At 48.4% G+C, this 17940-nt stretch overlaps 1 protein-coding gene across 1 annotated transcript in view; it reads right to left on the reverse strand.

Annotated features, from left to right (window-relative positions):
• Nucleotides 1-17793, reverse strand: part of nbr1b (NBR1 autophagy cargo receptor b) — a 17882-nt gene extending 89 nt beyond the window's left edge. The window contains exons 1-22 of the mRNA XM_076032193.1: nucleotides 17570-17793; nucleotides 14571-14633; nucleotides 14069-14087; nucleotides 13457-13479; nucleotides 13122-13310; nucleotides 12462-12539; nucleotides 12071-12327; nucleotides 10725-10850; nucleotides 10431-10637; nucleotides 10065-10224; nucleotides 9156-9239; nucleotides 7775-7960; nucleotides 7510-7656; nucleotides 6963-7038; nucleotides 6724-6834; nucleotides 6464-6638; nucleotides 6079-6386; nucleotides 4229-4694; nucleotides 3621-3748; nucleotides 3173-3260; nucleotides 2933-3026; nucleotides 1-2255 (exon numbers count right to left, since the gene is read on the reverse strand). The exon at nucleotides 1-2255 is cut by the window's left edge and continues 89 nt beyond it. Of these exons, the coding sequence (XP_075888308.1) occupies nucleotides 2082-2255; nucleotides 2933-3026; nucleotides 3173-3260; nucleotides 3621-3748; nucleotides 4229-4694; nucleotides 6079-6386; nucleotides 6464-6638; nucleotides 6724-6834; nucleotides 6963-7038; nucleotides 7510-7656; nucleotides 7775-7960; nucleotides 9156-9239; nucleotides 10065-10224; nucleotides 10431-10637; nucleotides 10725-10850; nucleotides 12071-12327; nucleotides 12462-12539; nucleotides 13122-13310; nucleotides 13457-13479; nucleotides 14069-14087; nucleotides 14571-14633; nucleotides 17570-17671 (3261 nt within the window). The 5' untranslated portion in view covers nucleotides 17672-17793 and the 3' untranslated portion in view covers nucleotides 1-2081. The remainder of the gene's footprint in view (nucleotides 2256-2932; nucleotides 3027-3172; nucleotides 3261-3620; nucleotides 3749-4228; nucleotides 4695-6078; nucleotides 6387-6463; nucleotides 6639-6723; nucleotides 6835-6962; nucleotides 7039-7509; nucleotides 7657-7774; nucleotides 7961-9155; nucleotides 9240-10064; nucleotides 10225-10430; nucleotides 10638-10724; nucleotides 10851-12070; nucleotides 12328-12461; nucleotides 12540-13121; nucleotides 13311-13456; nucleotides 13480-14068; nucleotides 14088-14570; nucleotides 14634-17569) is intronic.
• Between the last annotated feature and the right edge of the window lie 147 nt (nucleotides 17794-17940).

The raw sequence follows: 17940 nt of genomic DNA on the forward strand, positions 1-17940 counted from the left end.
CTCGACGACAGAGTTCTAAAAAGGTGAAATTAAAAATAAGAAAAAACAAATAAAACAACAGAAACAAACGGTTTCACACGGTCTTCTCGCCAGTCGGCCTTTGCAACGCCCTCGCTCCCGCTCCCCGGTGCAACTCGCCCCTCGAGCCGCACAACTCCCGAAGAAACGCGAGACAGACGACGGAATTCTATGAACGGGTAGGAATTTCCTCCGCGGAACGACTTCCAGAGGGAACGCCGCCATCGCGAAGGTCCTGCTTTGTGTCCAGGAATCCAGGAAGGACACGAGAACGCTAGGAAGAGAGCCTCCACATTTGTCCCCGACTTCTCGTAAAAAAACAGAATGGGGTTTAAGACTTCGCAAACAGCCGACAAGGACGATATGTACGCGACCGAGGGGTGGAACCAGAGGAACCAGTGGAACCAGTGGCAGATGTTGTGAGCGACGTCGCCTTTCAAACTGTCAAACTGGATCCAAGGAGGAGAGATGAGTTCACTTTTGCCAATTGCTGGGACTTTTAAGGCCATTACACACGCAAATAAACCAAAGTGTAAAGAGGGAAATGTCCGGATTAAAAAGTTTGACCCAAATTTATAAAAAAAAAAAAAAAAAAAAGAGGCAAAGGTGCAAAAAAAAAAAAAATCTTGCGAGATTCTCTTCCTTACAGCCGAGATGAAACCTTGCCTCAAGGTTGGTTCTGGACTTTGAAGGAAGACCCCCCCGCCCCCGATCTAACTGGCTCAACTGATTGGACTAGGAATCCATTATTAGAGCCTGATATTAGCGTGTTGTGTGAAAATAGTCATGACCAGTGAGCAGTTTTAAAAAAAATAATACTTAAAACATATTTAAATGAAAAGCCCACCAGGTCTGTAAAGGCCTCCGGTCCAATGCGCACTGCGGCATCGAACGCGTTGAAACGATACGCGGGCGATAATAGACTTGCGAATCGGAGGTCTACGGAGGAAGGTCTCTCTTCAGCGTACCGGAGAGATTTTTAAGACTTGATAGATATTTTAACCTCAACAAGAGCGCTGCTAATATGTCTCTATTAAATCCCCATTAAAGTTGCTGTGTGGGGGGATGGGCACGTATTTCTAAGTAATGGTAACGAGAAAGAGAAATCTTTGTAAAGCTTTTTGTCTTTTTTTTTCTGAAAAAAAAATTGAGTGGATTTTAAGTATTTTATGCAAGTTAAACATTAGCTTTACGCTACATGTCCACAAAGGGAATGCTAGGAGGAAATCAACTCATCAGAGACGCACGCTAGCTGACCGGCTACATTCGGTTCCTCCTCAGCCACTGAGCTGATGCTCCAGCTTGAACGTATCTGGCCAACAGGAACGGGATGCTTACGCGGAAACCGGCAAATTTCACCAAACGCACCCCATAGTTGCTGCATTGGCGCTCTGCCCCACGACTGTAAGGCAGAAAATTCAAAGCGCGCCTGGCTAGCTAGCACACCGGCCGAAGAAGCCGACGAGTCGCCGCTTTCACCCGTGGACGTTGAGTAACGCTCGCGGCGGAGTTCCGCTTCGACGCTGCGCGACTCGTCAGGTTCCCGGACAAAAGAAAGGCAGAAAGGTGCTAGGTAGTTAGCATTTACGCTAGGGAACCATGAACTGCGGCCTGCACACCTCGACATATGTACGCTCGCGTGTGGCTTAGCAAGTCGCTGAGCTGCTTTCGAGCCGACGGTGGCCAGCTGGCCAGCGTCTGCAAGTTGCACTAAAACGACGGCTAAAATATCGCGCAGTTGTTTGCGGCACCTTCCGAAATGGAAGCGGGTGCCTTCTCGAGACGCCGAGGTGCAACGAGTCCAGGTGTTAGACGGCGCGCTGCGGCTTCTTCAGGCAGTATTGTATGGGGAACGTTGGAAGTGACCCCCTCCTCGCACTGATACACGGAGTGATAATCTCCACTGGGCCAATCGGAGGGGAGGTGGGAAGAGGTGGGGGGGAGGGTAAAGAAAAGAGAGATGGGCGGAAATGATTGTTCTCCTCATCCGTTTCCTCCGGACTCGCACGGAATATCTCACATTTTACGTCCTGTTCTCTGATCTCGCCGCCCTCCGCCTCCGGTCAGTAGCGGGTGGAGTACCAGTCATTGTCTGTCATCTGGACGAGCTCGTTGACCACGTCCAGCAGGTTGTAGTTGTACTTGTTGAGCAGCCGCTGGTTCAGCGGCCTGTCGCCGAAGCCCATCTCCACCAGCACGGCCATCATGGTGTCCTTGGTGGAGGCGTCCACAGGAGGCTGCCGGAGGGAGGTGAGACGTGGGTGAGAGGACGGAAGCCAATATAAATATTTCATGCAGGACACCCGTCGCCATGTCACGTTTTGTTTAAATGACATCTCTTTTTATTTCTATTCTCCTTTATTACCGCTCTCTTTTCTCTGCATTTTGCCTTTGGATGCTGGGTTCTTTGTTGTTAAATGCTTTTAAAATGTTTTAATCATGTAAAGCACATTGAGTTGCCTTGTCTATGAAATGTGCTACTTAAATAAAGCTGCCTTGCCTTGCCTAAATCAAATTTAAAGGCCCATTGCATTGAATTTGGCACCGTCTAGTGGTAAGAAATCGTACTGCAAAAAAAACTGACTGTTTATTTACATTTCAAAGACTTAATAAAAATTATTTGGGATCTTTTGTGTGAGCTGAAAGCCCCCCAGTGTGCACAATTCAGCTTATCGCAAACAAATAGCGGCTTTTGGAAATAAATAAATGTACATTTTCTAAGCTAAGTTAATGCAAACAAAATGATTATTCAATTTTAGTGGCTTTAACTTAAAACCTACAGACATATTTCTTTTTGTTCTCCCTCATGCCAGCAGGCCACGCAGACGTTCCCCCTTGAGCTAATAGATGAGCTAATAATAGCGTCATCGGTGGATGGTGAAACCTGATGCGTATTCAAGCGCTAGCCGGCTACCTGTGTGGGCCCCTGTCCAGTAAACAGGGCTTTGTAGGCCGAGGCCGCAACTGACAGAGCTCCTTTCATCAGACCGCTGGTGATGCCCGGGTGTCTGCGGAGGCACAAAGAGGTTGCGGTCAGTCCTTCAGCTCCATCATGATCATTTCGGTCCTTGTTTGACTGGACAGACTCAAAACCAAGGGTGAAAAACAAAAACAAAAAAACAAGCTGAAGATGAGAAGGTGGAGGTAAAGAGACCTGGGGTCCTCAGGGTCGCCCTCCTCCGCGTCTTCAGCGGCTTCTGTGTTTTCTGCCTGCGTTTGCTCGGCGGCGGCGGCGGCGGCGGCTGCGAGAGGACAAAGCAACAGGTTGACTTTGACTCCGCCGTGCGCGTTTGGCATTTACGCCTCAAAGCCAGTAGGTGGAGCGCTCGCCCCTGTCTGATTAGGCAGTTGATGGTGAATCAAGGCTGTGCTTATGAACATGAATAATTATCAGCACACATAGCATGTGTCCTGAGCGTTACGAAAAGCACTTTGTCCTATTTTTTTCTTTTTCCACTTGGTGCCTTCAAATTGTCCACAGCACCTTTGATTCTTCCCTGCTACAGCTTTGTATTGCACTGTGCCAGAGACACAGAGCTGCTGCTACAGCACCAGGGATCTTCTGAGTCCTGCTGGGAGGAAGCAGTGGAAAACATGCTTACCACCCTCAGTCTGGTAAAGGTCAGATTCATCTGCTTCCTCCTCTTCTTCAGCAGCAGCAGCAGCAGCAGCAGTAGCATCAGCCGCTGCGGCAGCATCATCGGCAGCAGCGTCTCGGCTCCTCTCTGGACTGCGAGGACATGGTTCAGGTCTTAAAATGCAGTGCAACACAAATTCCTCAAAAAACTCAAAAAGAAAGAAGAAATACTTTATTTTTGAAAGTAGGTGTTTAATAAACAATACGTGTGTTTTTAGTCCGCATTGTTGAAAATAAAGCACTGCTCCCAAGGCCAAATTAAATATACAACTTTTTTATTTTGGCTTTTTTTTTTAAGGTCCATTGTGTAGTGCAGGTCCAGGTTTGTGGGTCAAGGCCACCGCAGCTCACTGGCAAGCTCGGGAGAGGGAGGGTGAGCGAAAGAGCGTTGCAATCTAAAATGCAACCACTTGATGTCACCGTTTCCTCTCAAAAACTCCTAATATGACACACTTGAAAGGTCCAGTGTGTAACATTGGGCTTGAATTGTGATTTTGAAATTGGTAAAAAGCTTTAATACACTGCCCATAAATACCTTAACAAAAGTGTGTACTTGCACACTTGCGGACTCACCTGGGATTCACGGCGGCCTTCGGCGGCGCCACCACCTCGGGTGTCAGCGGCTCGTCGTCCAGCGTCTGAGACGTGCATAGCATGTCGTTGGCGCTGCTGGTTCCCGACACGGCCGCTCCGGGAGGCGTTGCCGCCGCCGCCGCCGCTGCCTCCTCCTCCTCATCCTCCTCCTCCTCCTCTTCCTCCTCACAGGCGCCGTCTGACGTTGAGTGTCCCGGAGAAGCCGCCTCGGCGTCCGAGGGGCTTGTGGGCGGGGCGTCACCGGGCTGGGACATGGCCGAGCTGTACATGGACTCCCCCAGTGGCCGACTGGTGTCGAAGCAATCCGGGAGGATGATGATGTAATCCTCGGAGGAGGTGGACGAGGACCGACTCCTCGTCCCCTCCCTCTTCTCCTCGCCCTCCTTCTCCTTCCCCTCCCGCTGGTTCCTCTCGCGCTCCTCCGCGTGGGACTTCTCGCAGTCACCTGTGGCGGGAGACGGGGGGAAGTGGCAGGTGAGTCCGAAAGAAACTCCCGGCAAGTTCTCTCTCCGAGTGGTTTGGCGACAGGGGCGGGCGGGCGGGCAAACCTTTTGACTGGCGGTCCACAGTGAGTTTTGCAAGTCGATGGATCTGCTGGAGAACCAGCTCGAGATCGGACCGACCTCATAGGAGAAAAATACATCATGGAATATGGAGAGAACGTGCCTTAATGTCAATTGAAAACGAACAAAAGCGTTACACAAAATATCTTTGGTGTCTTTGAAGCCCCACGGTATTGAGTACACAGCTATTTTAATACTTAATTGCCATTACTGTAAGCTATTCATGTTGGGCGGGCCGGATTAAAAAGCCACAGCTTGGCCGTCCCTGGCTTAGAATCTGAAGTCTGGATGGCCAAAGCCAAGACAGGAGGCCAGAGCTGGAGGGAGCAGAGATGGAAATCTTCCCTTTGAGTGACATCATTAAAATGCAGGCGGCTGTTACATTTATTTCTTCTTTATTTCGATTGATCTAATTTAGTTACTTGATTTTTATTAATATATTTTTTTCATTTATCATATTTTCCTCCAATGTAATTATATAATTAGAGGTGGGTGGTGGGGGAAATCACCAAGTATATTAGCATAAATGTTACCCAAGAAAGTAAAATCTGTCTGCCTGAACTGTAATAACCAAACCTGACTGTGACTCAATAAAATATGATTTAAAAAATAAATAAAATAAAGGAATGAGAATATTAGATGTCTTGGAGAAGCAGAAGCCAGAGAGGCCAGACTGAGTTGGTTTGGACCGTACAAATTGGACATGTAGAGAAGGACAGTGGAGTATTATGGGGTGGAAGGATGGCGAAGCTTCAAGCGGCAGGCAGGAGGCCCCGGAGGAAGAGCAGGGAGGAGCTTCATGGACGTGGTGAAAGGTGAGGTCAGTCGGTCAGACTGCCAGCCAAAACCCCATTTTCAGCCAATCCAGATTGAAACCTGGAATGAATCTTCTGCAGTGTGAACAGCCACAAACCACATAGATCCCATTTTTTTTGCAAAATGTTTTTTGGACATTTTGGCATTTGGACAGCCCCGTCGCTCAGTGTGAACAGCTACCCAACACACCAATGGGTTTTGACATATGGGTCAATACTGAGGTCCAGTCTGAGCAGAGCCAGATTTAGACAGTCAACCTTAAAAATTGGATTTGAGAAGGAATCTGATTTGAATCAGATTCGCCTGCAGTCTGAACACAGCCCAATAGGGTAGATGGAGGCAGGTGATTGGCCACCGTGAAAAGGCGTGTGTGTGTGTGTGTGTGTGTGTGTGTGTGGAGCAGACGGGGAGTAACAAAAAAGTGCGGTCGCCACGCAACCGTTTGGCTACCTGCGGCTGTGCGGCCCTGCAGCGTGGTGGCTCGGGGCTGGGCGTAGAGCAGCAGGGGCGCCGAGCTGGGGCAGGAGCCCAGCGTCGGCGCCACAGACAGGGGGGCCGGCAGGGAGGCTCTCAGCGGCGGAGGGAGGGAGGCCTGGAGCGCGGCCGGCGGGTTCAGGGCGCCCGCGGAGCCGCCGGGGCTGGCGTCCGGACTCGCCCGGACCTCGGGGGGCCCCGCCTTGGAGGTGAGAGAGGAGGCGGAGGAGGAAGAGGAGGAGCGGGAGGAGCCGCCGCCGCCTTGAGCAGCTGGACGCACGGCCGAGAAGAAAAAAAAAAAAAAATGTTTTGAGGGTTTTTTTCTTTTGGGTCTTTCAATCTGCGGTCCGCTGGCTCACCTTTGGCCGCCACCGAGCGGGACCCTCGCAGGGGGGCGGGGTCGGGCGCCTCCTCCAGGGTCATCGACCGGATCACCGTTTCGCAGACGAACTGCGTGCTGCTGATGTCGTCCTCCCCTTCTTCCTGAGCCGGGACTCCGCCCCCTTCGGCCCCGGGCCCCGCCCCGTGGGGCGCTTCTGCGGGAGGGGGAGGAAAGAGGAAAACGAATCAAAGAGTTGAAGCTTTATTCCTGGCATTTTTCTCATTGGTTTATTCATCTACCCATGATGCTGTTGATGACTTCGGTCTCTTCCTGGATCAGACCCAGCGAGGGGCTGCTCTTGTCCTGCAGGTGGCCGTCCTGGGGCAGCGGGGACATGCACGGAGTCATGTCTGCGCGGGAAATGGAAAAAGGAAAGGGTCCAGTTTTTCAGCTGGTGAACAATGAGTCATTGTGCTCTCTGAAAGGAAAAAAAAAAAAAAAAAAAAGAAAAAAAATTGTCAAGGCACATGCAACTCACCAGCAGGGGTGTTGTTGGGCACGCTCTCCAGCTCTTGCACAATGTTGATGTCCAGCAGCTCAAAGGACAGGAGGTCCTGAGGAGTCACAGAGGCAGTGTGAGGCAAGACTGACACAGGCAGGCATTTAGCACCACAAAAAAAGGGGATGGAAACACCTGAGTTTCCAAAAAAAACAAGCGTCTTGCAGGTGATGAGATTTCACGATGAGAAGAAAAGAATTACGAAACAGCCGTCAACAGAAATGCGTGCAAAGCGCAATTCTACCTTTTGGATTTTTTTAAGAAATATCGCTTTTATTTTGCGAAAACCTGCAATGGAAACCAAGCTGCACTGAGCAGAGGGATGTGTGTGAATATGTGCAAAGGAGTTTTGGACTCACAACAATTTACACAACACGTGAATTAATATTTTTCTTCTATGTCCGCACACATTAACCCACGAGACAAGCTCTTCTATTTAAATTATTATTCTTTCACACTTATTCTAACAATAACGCGGAGCCTTTTTTTCCGGGTGTGCAGCAGTTCGACAGGATTCGTCCGTTACCTGAGCGGTGAGCAGGTCCACAGACGGGATGTAATACTCCTCCTGGTCCACAGAGAGCAGCGGTTGGTCCGCAGCTGCCGCCCCTGCCCCTGCCCCTGCTGCAGCCACAGCGCAGGCTTTCCCATCCTTGGCCACTGGGTTCTTACCCTGCAGACGAGACGAGCGACGTCACTGCCATCAGCGGGTCCACCCTCTACATCTCAGCGGTTCTGTTCTCCGTCGTGGACGTCGACGCCCCCCCCCCGCGACCCTGGCTCGGTCCTACCTGTGGCGTGACGCAGGGTGAGACCAGGATCCCGTCAGCCAGCATGGGTGCAGGGGCCAGGGGGTCCACCGCGATGCTGCACCACACCCTGGGCCCGAACTGCTCCCCGGCGTGGGCCAGGCGCCAGTGGGAGGTGTAGGAGCCCTCCACAGAGGGGGCGCACAGCGCCACGTTCACGATTCCCACCTGGAAACACACACACACACACACACATTTGAAGTACTTTATTCATCCATTCAGTCAATCAGATACATCTGTGCTTGTACAACAGTCGATGTCCACACACACTCAGGAGGCTCACAGCAACACTGTGATCAGGGACGTCCCGATCCGATCATTTGCATCGGAATGCCGATCCTAGTATATTCCATTAGATCGCCGATCGGCCGATCTGCATTCAAAATCCCCGATCCGATCTTGAAATACATCAATAATGTTATACATCCATAGTTTTTTCTTTCTGCCCTTTACAGGCCTGCGCTCCGAACAGACGTGTGACGTATTGAGATCAAAGGTTTCCGCCAAGGCCGCACGCCGCCACGTTGGGAAACAACGCGGCTGCGTCGGCCGAGTAGCGATTCTACGAGCCGGAAGGCGAGCGCAGACCCGCAAGCCAAATGCAAAGCCTGCAAGCTCATGGCTTCACGTGGCGGCAGCGACGCAGCTTCCTACAGCACAACTCATGTAATTCGGCATCTCAAGAAAAACAAAGCAGAACGAATGACAAGGGGTGCCGAGCCTTGGCACGCACTCCAACTAGACAAGAGTCTACATTGCATTTACTGAGCAAAGGGTGAAGTCATCGTCGAGCTCCGATTGCACTTGGAAAATGAATGTACTTACTTTATAAACACAATTTGACATAATTATTATTTTTTATTTCATTTATATGTCTTATATAGTATGCTAGCTTCTTCAATTTTCAAAATAAAACAAAACGGTAAGGAAAAGCAATATGTGGATTCATCATTGAAGCAAACCATCCAATTTTATTTTGCAAGGCACCAAGAGAAAAGTCGGAATCCAATAGATTCAGTTTTTTTCAAAGTAAGAAAAAAGATCGGATCGGATCGGGACATCCCGAACTGTGACACCACATCCACTCTATGGGTACAAAAAGCAGCGCCTTCTCCGTACTGAGCGGCTGCCAATGATAGCAGATACAGAGCGATATCTTGCTAGCTGTTTAGCCTTTCTCTTAGCGATACCAGCCATCCGCCAGGGACTCTGACCACTAGTTTGTGGACATGACCTCCTAGGCTACCACCCAGACACAGACAAGACGTGGTGACCACACTTTACTATGGTTGGTGTGGCAAGCAGAAAAATCAGCAAGGGTGAAAAGTGGACCGGGAATCTGCATGCGACGTCGCCGCCTCACCTGTCCGGGCTGCAGGAAGGGAACGGACACTTCTCTCCAGCGGTCCCCCGAACCCACCGCCAGGTTCCCCCACATGAACTTCAGCTGCGAGAAGAGAAGGCAGAAAGTGACGTCCATTTCTGACTGATTGTTACAGAGCGGAGGGGTTCGGAATTTTGGAAACAGGATCTCATTTTTCCACGTTAGCAGGTGTTGCTAGTCACACTATCAGTGGAGAACCAGTCCCTCAAAATGCAGTGCGGCGCGACGGTCGATTCCAACATCACTCTATTAACTTGGACATTTGCATGGATACTCTGGCGCTCTAATTTAATTTGCCTTGGGAGCACTGAGTAGCGGGTAAGATTGTTTTTTTATTGGCAAGGCTAGCAGAAAGCGTTGACTTGTGCTAGCCTAGCACCAGCGAACTCTGCTAAACTGGAAGAACCGGAGGGAGATTGTTGAAACGCTCTCCACTGATAAAACAGCACACTGGTGATGACTCGCAAATAAGCAACGAGAAAGAGACCAAACAACAAATGCGGACAATGGTTTCATTTGTTTTCTTGTAATTCAGTTGGTACATTGAATTTCAGCAGCTTGGAATTTGGTGAAAGTGCTCTACAAGGAGGAGCAGCTCGGCTCCAAACAACAGACTGGCTTCCTGGGCTTCCCACAGACATTCAACAGGTGACAAAAAGGTGATTGTGTGCTGGCCTTTTGTTTTTTCCATCTACTTGGAAATAAAGGAATGCCATGGTTGTGCCAAAAAGGGCAGTTAAACATTTTGCTCAGGCAGCCTCAAAGGGACGAGCCAGAGGATTTGCTTTGGGTGGGTTTCAGCTTTTCATTTACTGTCGATTGCTGAATATTTCATGCGGGCGCTCGGCCGCCGCCGCCGCGGAAGAACGAAGCGAAGAAGTTTCTTACCTTTGTGTCGGCGTTCCAGCTCATCGTCCCCGTGTTTCTCATCTTCCAGTACTTGATAAACTTGGTGCCGGGGCGTAGCCGGGTCCCATCGGGGAGGTTCTCGTCCAGGAAGGCCGCTGTCATGGCAGGAACCACCAGAGGACAGGGACGCTTTGGACGCCTTTGGACGACAAGGAGAAAACTCTGCTCACCGAATGCTGAAGCTGATTTTTATTTGACGTTCACAATCGGGAAAGTTAATAAGCAAAAAATGATGCAGAGGCAAGAATCCCTGCTATTCATTACAAAGGTTTACTTCAATCATTTTAGGTTAAAAAAAAAACACAATAAGTTGTTTCCATTAACACATTTCGTGTCGTGACTCACTCGGGGCTGTTGTGCTGGGTGGCTCGCGGCTGCAGGAGGACGGGGGAGGAGTTCCCGTCGATGTGGGAGGAGCTCCACTGGATGCCCCGCCGCTCCATCCGCAGCTGCTTCTTGATCTCCTTCACTTCGGCCTTCAGCAGCCGCTTCTCGGCTTTCAGCCGCTGCTTCTCCGCCTTCCGGAAGCTGCGATCGCCTCTCCTGTAGAACCTGGGCAACAAGAGGAAACCGCTGTCAACACTTACCTGTTCAGCTATTATCAATTCAACTCGCTAAAACGACTCCCCAGATTCCTACCTGCTGTGGTCCGGGGCAGGCGACCCGTGTTCCGGGATGGACAGAGGGGTCCTGGCTCTCACCAGGTTGTGACTGGGGTCGTGGGAGAAGCTGCAGGGCTCGCACAGAGTGCAGGAGGTGCAGACACTGGAGGGGAAACGAGCAGCGCAGCCGAGTCAAGACTCGGCGAGGAAAGGGAAAGTGAATCTTGCCCTGCGGGGAAATGAGGTCAGAACCTGTTCGGTTCCTTCCCATTCGCTCTGTCAACCGTGAAGTGAAAGCGCAAAGAAGCTGCAGCACAGCAGATCGCTCACGGCGACGTTTGAATATAAAATGATCAGAAACGTAAATGAGAACTACGGCCTACAACTGTAAGTAAAAAGAATGTTTGCTCCTGCTGACTTCTGGTTCATCCGCTTTTAGAGCAGAAACTCATTTTTTTTCTTTTAATATTTTTGCCCAAAAGAACTGTAATAATAACTGAACCCAACACTTTGACAGCAACAGTTCTGTCAAGTGGCCCAACGCCTTGGTCACTTTGAGTATCGAAACTTTTCATACATACTCAAGCGAGTAAGACTGCTCAAGCGACAAAAAAAAGAACAAAAAAACAAAACAGATATAGACTTTATAAGGTGTTTTTACATCAATGCAAACATGAGCTCAAAATGCCAAACAGAGCAGAGAAGAGCATTAAAAAGCATTGAGAATGAAAAACAGCGAGATCTATGGCAATGCCAGCTGTTATCAGTCAAAGGTTCTGAGGTCTGGAGTGAGATTCCAGGCCCAGTAAGAGACAGTCACACATTTAACACTTTAAAGTCATTCTAAAAAAGTGGCTTAAAGGAAATCAGATCGGTCAGCACTCATTTTAAATCTTAAGTTTGTATGTCTCCTCTTGGTGTTCTTTGTTACTTTGTCAGTGTCAGTTGTCCAATTCTTCTATCCTATTAATTTTTGTATTTTCCATTCGTCCATCTGCCGTTGTATTGCTTTTTCTTCTGACCTGCCAGGGACTGCAGATGGAAAGTAGCCTTTGGCCTAATTCTAGCATATTTACATTTACTGTACATGTTCATCAACATGCACTGTCACACAAAAAAATAAATGAGACTAAAACATCAGACATCAGGTGTATTATTATTGATGGCAGTGTTTCATTTGGTTTACGCATTGTGGTGTAAACATATGACTTAATTTTTATGTCTGTTTCCTTATGTTTTGTTTTGGTGTCACATTTTGAATCATGTAAAATGGGTTTAGACAACATATAAGCTATGGCTTCTGCCTGCACCTTTTCAGTTCCTTCCAGTTGTATTCTTGTATTAATATTTTTGTATTAGTTTCTTTTTTTTTGCACTACGCACCTGCACTGGTAGCCGCCTCCAGTGGTCTGCCCCCTGCAGGAGGAGCAGGGAGGCGTGGAGGAGGTGGGCGCTCCGGGCAGAGCGGAGGACGACACCTCGGGGACCTGCTGGGCCTCGCCCCCTCCGACCGCCTCCCCTCGACCTCCAGCTCCGCCCACCGCCCCGGCCCCTCCCCCCAGGGGCTTGTGGATGCAGCACTGTCCCGAGAACTCCCGGCAGATCTTCTCCACCGCCTCGCGAACCACCTGGTCCTTGAACTGCACAACGAGGCAGAGGAAGAGGAAGGTGGGAGGATGGTGGGACGGAGGTGTGGAGGAGGAGGCGGTCACAACGGTGACCTCAGGTCTCGCGGACCCCCCCCCCCCGGTCGGCTTCTCGTCGCTGTTCTTACCTTCTCCATGTAGGAGGTGAACCAGGCAGGGGGCGTCTTGTCTTCTTCTTTGGTGCCCTTTATCTCTTTCATGATCACCTGGACCACAAACCAAGACAAGTGAGGTCAAAACCTGCACACCAAGAAACCCTTTGAACATTGTAGTGTGACAAAATGTTAAGTTTGTTTGCAAATTGCGGCTAAAAAAAAAAGAATGAAAGGATTTACGACATTCACCCAGTAGGATATTATATTGACACCTACAACAAAATAGATGTCAACGATATCGGTGGCTATTTATGGCCGTTTCCAACTGGATGCCCGACTGTAACTCAACTCAACTCTTTAAAGTTGGTATTGAAGTAAAATGTTGTTTTTCTTGCAGTAATAAGGCAACAATCAACCACGCTGTCAAACTCATCCATGAAAAGTGACACAGGCAGGAAGAAAATGTACAATTATGGATGCGAACAGCAAAACTGATGCATTGGTTGTCAATGTAATCGATTATGTCGACTAATCGTTGCAGCCCTAAAATGATAAGACATCTCTTTACAAATAATGAAAACATACAACAAATACAGAGTAAACATTCGAACAGTTTATTTTAATAGTCTTTAAGCACCGTTGACATAAATGGGCTGCAGCGAGGACGGCACAGGGAGAGAGAGCGAGTCTTACCATGCCCTGCTCCGGCACCGCCGCCTGCACTTTGCGACTGACCACCTGCGCCAGCGCCGGGCAGTGCTGCGGGGGCCTGAAGCCCCTCTTGGGTTCCGTTCCGCTCATCTTGGTGATGGGGACCCTCGCCGGCTGCCCCCGGGTCTCGTACACGTTCATGTGCAGTCTGTTGCCCTGTCTGGCCGCGCTCTGGTTGGGCCAGAGAGGAAGAGGTGAGCGAGACATTCGGGCCGGTGCCAGTTCTGTAAGAGCTTTGCTGCTGCTCCTCGTCTCCGTCTCTTAATGCTCACTTGACACAGAGACTGAGCGAATGGGCGTGCTTTGATGCGACGTACCTTTAATGCTTCCTCGTATTCCACTGAAATAAAAGGAGAGAACATTGAATTCCAAACAAACTCACTTAGAAATGTACACACTGGCACTCCACAATTGACACAACACATTTGAGTGGGAAGTGTATGATGGTATTATGAGGTTATTTCAGGATTTATGTGATTACGGTGGGATGTTAAGTGCCCCCCCCCCCCAAAAAAAAAATCACAGATTCACATTAATATTTTCTGGAACAATCTTATGATTTACATTTAATGCTATAAAGAGAAATCCATATGAGCAAATTTTTTTTTATATTTAACTGCTGTAAGCAATCTGCAACGCCTGCGATGTGAACTTCATGATTCAAGATCAGATGAAGTCATACAGATATCAGCCCACAGTCCCCATTTTTTTTTCTTTTTTTTTTTTCTTTCAAAGCAAAAAATAAAGAAATGCTAGCGCGCTCATTCTGGTAAACCTCTAAACTCCCACAAGTCTACTTCTGGTTTCATTTTATTTTCAGGTCACTGAAAGGTAAAATGTTAATTTCGGTGACTCATTCCAATCAGACACGCTCGATCCCTCTGCAGGTCAGACTTTTTTTTCTTTTTTTACAAGACAGGTTTACTTACACTGGCTGTTGATGGACACCTAAAAGAGAAAAAGAGGATACTTGCCATTAGTTTACGACGTCACACTGGCAGGGTTTATTGCCAGAATTGGTCGCGTTATTCTTTTCAACCAAATGTGACGTTGACACAGTTCTTTTTTAGTTGTTTTTTTTTTACCTCGCAGAACACTTTGCTTGGACCTGTGAATTCAAACTTGTAAGCTTAACAGACATGTGTTTTAAAGGTAAGACTAAAGATGTCTGAGCGTGCAAAAGCGTTGCACCATGATGAGAAATGTGCACCCGACACATTGAGGAGAAGCCAAGAGCCACTGGAGTTACACAGCACTGGAGGCGACCTTCCTGCTGCGTCTGCATTAATGGCACTAAACGGAAAAACGCATCCACGTTTGTTCGGCTTTTAGCTTTTGCCACATCAGTGTGCAAGTGCAACTTTTGCCATTCAGTGTGTGTGTGTGTGTGTGTGTTTGCCCCCTAAAACCGCAGGGAAGAGAATCTCTCACCTCTTCGTTCTCTTCATCCAAGTAGGTCAGCTGAAGACTGCACAGGCCGAACGAGCGCTTCACCTGCACAGCACACACAAACGCACACGCAGGTCGGGTTAGGGCTGAGGATGACGAGTCTGCCGAGAAACTTTTCTTTGAAAAAAAAAACAACGTTTGCTGATAGTTCATGTAATTTAGCGAGGATCAGGACCGGGATGATCAGAGGGACGGCGCACGTCAGGCGTCTGCGAGGAAGGACGGTGGATATTATGGGGTGTAAGGATGCAGAGGTGGGAAGTGGCAGGCAGAGGAGGCCTGGAGGAGGAGCAGAGCAGAGCAGAGGTTTGCGGATGTAGCGGAGACGACGTGAAGTGAGTCGGTGTGAGAGACGAGGACGCGAGAGGACGCGCCTGGACGGAGGCGGACGATTGGCTGGAGAAGCTTCGAGACGACGTCTTCGGCAAACAATGCCCTGCGTCTCCAAAGTGTCTTAAAAGTCTAAAAAAAAAAAGGAGCGGAAGCCAGAAATCTGTTCAGACTGAAAACAGGCCGGGAGCAAAGTGCAACAGAGAAAGTGCACAAATAACATAAAATGTTTCACAAAGATGTTGAATCGTTATGTTGTGCAGTTCAGATTGCATGGAGACCTCTCAGTGAGTGGAGAGCTGAGGGCATAGATGCAAAAACGGAGGCTTGAACAGTTGCTATTTATTTATGAAGTGTTTCCTTATTCTTTGTCAACATTGATCTGTTAAACTTTTATCATTTATTTAGTTAAAGTATTCCATCAGTAGTCTAAATGGTGCATGAGGTCAAAAAATCAGCCTGCAAAATGTAAATCCCGCAAAATGTGAAGCAAGATTACGGTAAAGAGTGAGATTACGGTAAAGAGTGTTTCACAGTTTGGCCAGATCGGTACGTGCTCAACGGTGGCGTAATCAGTGACGTGTTATTTTTCGGCACCAAAGGGGAAGAAAGGAAAAACAACATTAGCATAAACTGGGACAGCTGACCAAACGCCAAAGTCTTCGGTGACTCATCGCCGACACTGTTCGGAGGGTGGCAGAGTCCACACGTGGGCCACCTGCGGTAGGCGGGGAACTTTTTCTGACTGGAACCGACTGCATCTCATTTGAATCTGTGAGTAATAGCAGCCACTAAACACCAAGTCTGAGAGTGAGTGGCCAACCACAACAGTGTAACCTCTTTCTTTTCCTCCTCCCCACGGAGCAGTCAGCCACCAGCCCAGCCTGCACAGATATGACGAAAGGGTTTCCGTGAATCTCTTCTGTTAATATTGACACACGTGCAAGGTGTTTTGTTTCCTTCACAAACATTTGTCTTTAGCCATGACGGCCGTATCCCATTTTTTTTTTTTTTTTTACTGAGGCAGTCAAACATTTCACGTGTTTGGAAGCAGGCGGCCTTAAGGCGGCGATGGCTCCCGGCAGAGGTGTCGGTGCCCTTTATGACATCGAAAGGGCTGATTTTCGAAGTGTTAAAGCCTTCGCTCTCTGAAAAGCACAAGAGGTGATCTTAAATGGAGTCGTTCCTGTCACAATGTAGGGGTGGGGGGGGGGGGAGGGGGGACGTGCACGACCTGCTTGACCTGCTTCAATCTTGTTCAGCGTTTTTTTTGTTTGTCATTACAATAATCAAGAGTTATTTGTGCCAAACAAATGCAAGTCAGGCTATCTTGGCTTGCAATTTGTGGAGATTTCTGTTTAATCTCAAGCTTGGAACAAACACATGACCCGAGGAACAACAACATGACAAGAGGAAAAAAAAACTGAAACTGCAATAATCACATGTCGTCGTCTCGTCAGTGTTGGCAAGTAATCTATTACTAAGTAATCCACTACTGTAATTAAACTACTTTTTTTTTTTTTAGTAACAGAGTAATGTAACGAAATTACTCTGGCAAAAATGGCAATGATAACAGAATTTATCAAGTAACGATTCCGTAACTTTTCCGAAATATTCTGCAAGCTAAAAATGTCTTATGATCCACAAAACGCCTGCAATTTAGAAAAAACAACCAAAAACAATGATGTTGCAGATTGATGGTGCAGCCAAACATGCAACGTCATCGATATGCGACAATGCCCCAAAACAAGCACTGTCACTTTATCTTTTTCCAAACTAAAGTAATTAGTAATTGATTACTTATGAAACAAAGTAGTCAGAGGAGTAATTAGATTACTATTTGAGTAATCAGTTATTGGATTACTTTTATGGAGTAATCCCAACAACACTGTGTCTCATCTGTTTATATGCAGACATGTGTTTTTTCCCTCAGATGTACTCGGTGTGTTTAGTCATCATTACTTAAGGTGGGGGGGCTCCGTGGCTCTCTTCTCTTCCACTGCGTGCAACTGAAATGAAACGCATTAACATAAATAAAAAACAGCTTCAACGTTTCGTCGTCGCCTTCCTCCTATTATAATCATCGCCATCGTTACAACTGAGAAGTGTGGACAAACATTGGAAGAAGAAGAAGAAGAAGAAGAAGAAGAAGAAGAAGAAGAAGAAGAAGAAGAAGATTAGCTGCTAGCTTGACGCTGACTTCACTTGGCTCGGCGCCTGGTTGTATTATTCGATTTTAGCCACAAGTTCTTTGAAAGCCTCGTTCGTGTGACTCACGCAGCTGAGCTCAGGTTTGTGCTGAGCTGGTTGGCGGTGTTTCCGTGATGGCACACCGCATTCATAATCCTGTGTGGACCGGAGAGTGTCCTCCACGACCGTGTTACCTCTCTGCTGTCAGGCTGACGATACATGAAAACGGGCTTTTTATAAAAGCATTTAGGCTCCAATAACACAAGATGCTAATGCCTCCTTTAGCCAGCGGCGTCTCTATTTTCCTCACCGTAAATATGCGGATCGTATTACGTGTCCCTGAGAGACAGCACAACACAACAATGTGACACACCTATGTCAACAGCCACAACCGGTAGCTACAGTCTGAGGGAGTGTGATGCTGCGGCCGCTGCCGTTTGACAACAGGCCTCTTCTCTTACCATGGCCTCCATCGACTCCCAGCTCTTGGTTTCAGATCCAGACAGGAGGAAATTCTTGGAATTCCCCCTGAAATTCACCCTCAGGTTGATGTAGAAGTCCATGGCGACGCCTGCCAGAGCGTTAAAACATGTTACACTCGACGTGGAAGCGGTGTTTTGGTCCGACCGACGGAGGCTATTTGGGTTAATCTCACCCGTTTGGCTGCACTGTGATTTAGCGCGTTGGCCACGCCCACCCCGCACCATGTGTCCGGAACTGAGGTCGTTTCCGCTTTTAAAAAAAATAAAAATAAATACAGCGCCGCTCATGCGATGTAGCGCGTATATTAACCGCAAGAGGGAGACAGAGTCGCGCGTAGCAATGTACCGAG

The sequence above is a fragment of the Nelusetta ayraudi genome, unplaced genomic scaffold, assembly GCF_046127955.1.
Source record: "Nelusetta ayraudi isolate G7.1 ecotype Tasmania unplaced genomic scaffold, CSIRO-AGI_Nayr_v1 ptg000034l, whole genome shotgun sequence".
Taxonomy (NCBI): Eukaryota; Metazoa; Chordata; class Actinopteri; order Tetraodontiformes; family Monacanthidae; genus Nelusetta; species Nelusetta ayraudi.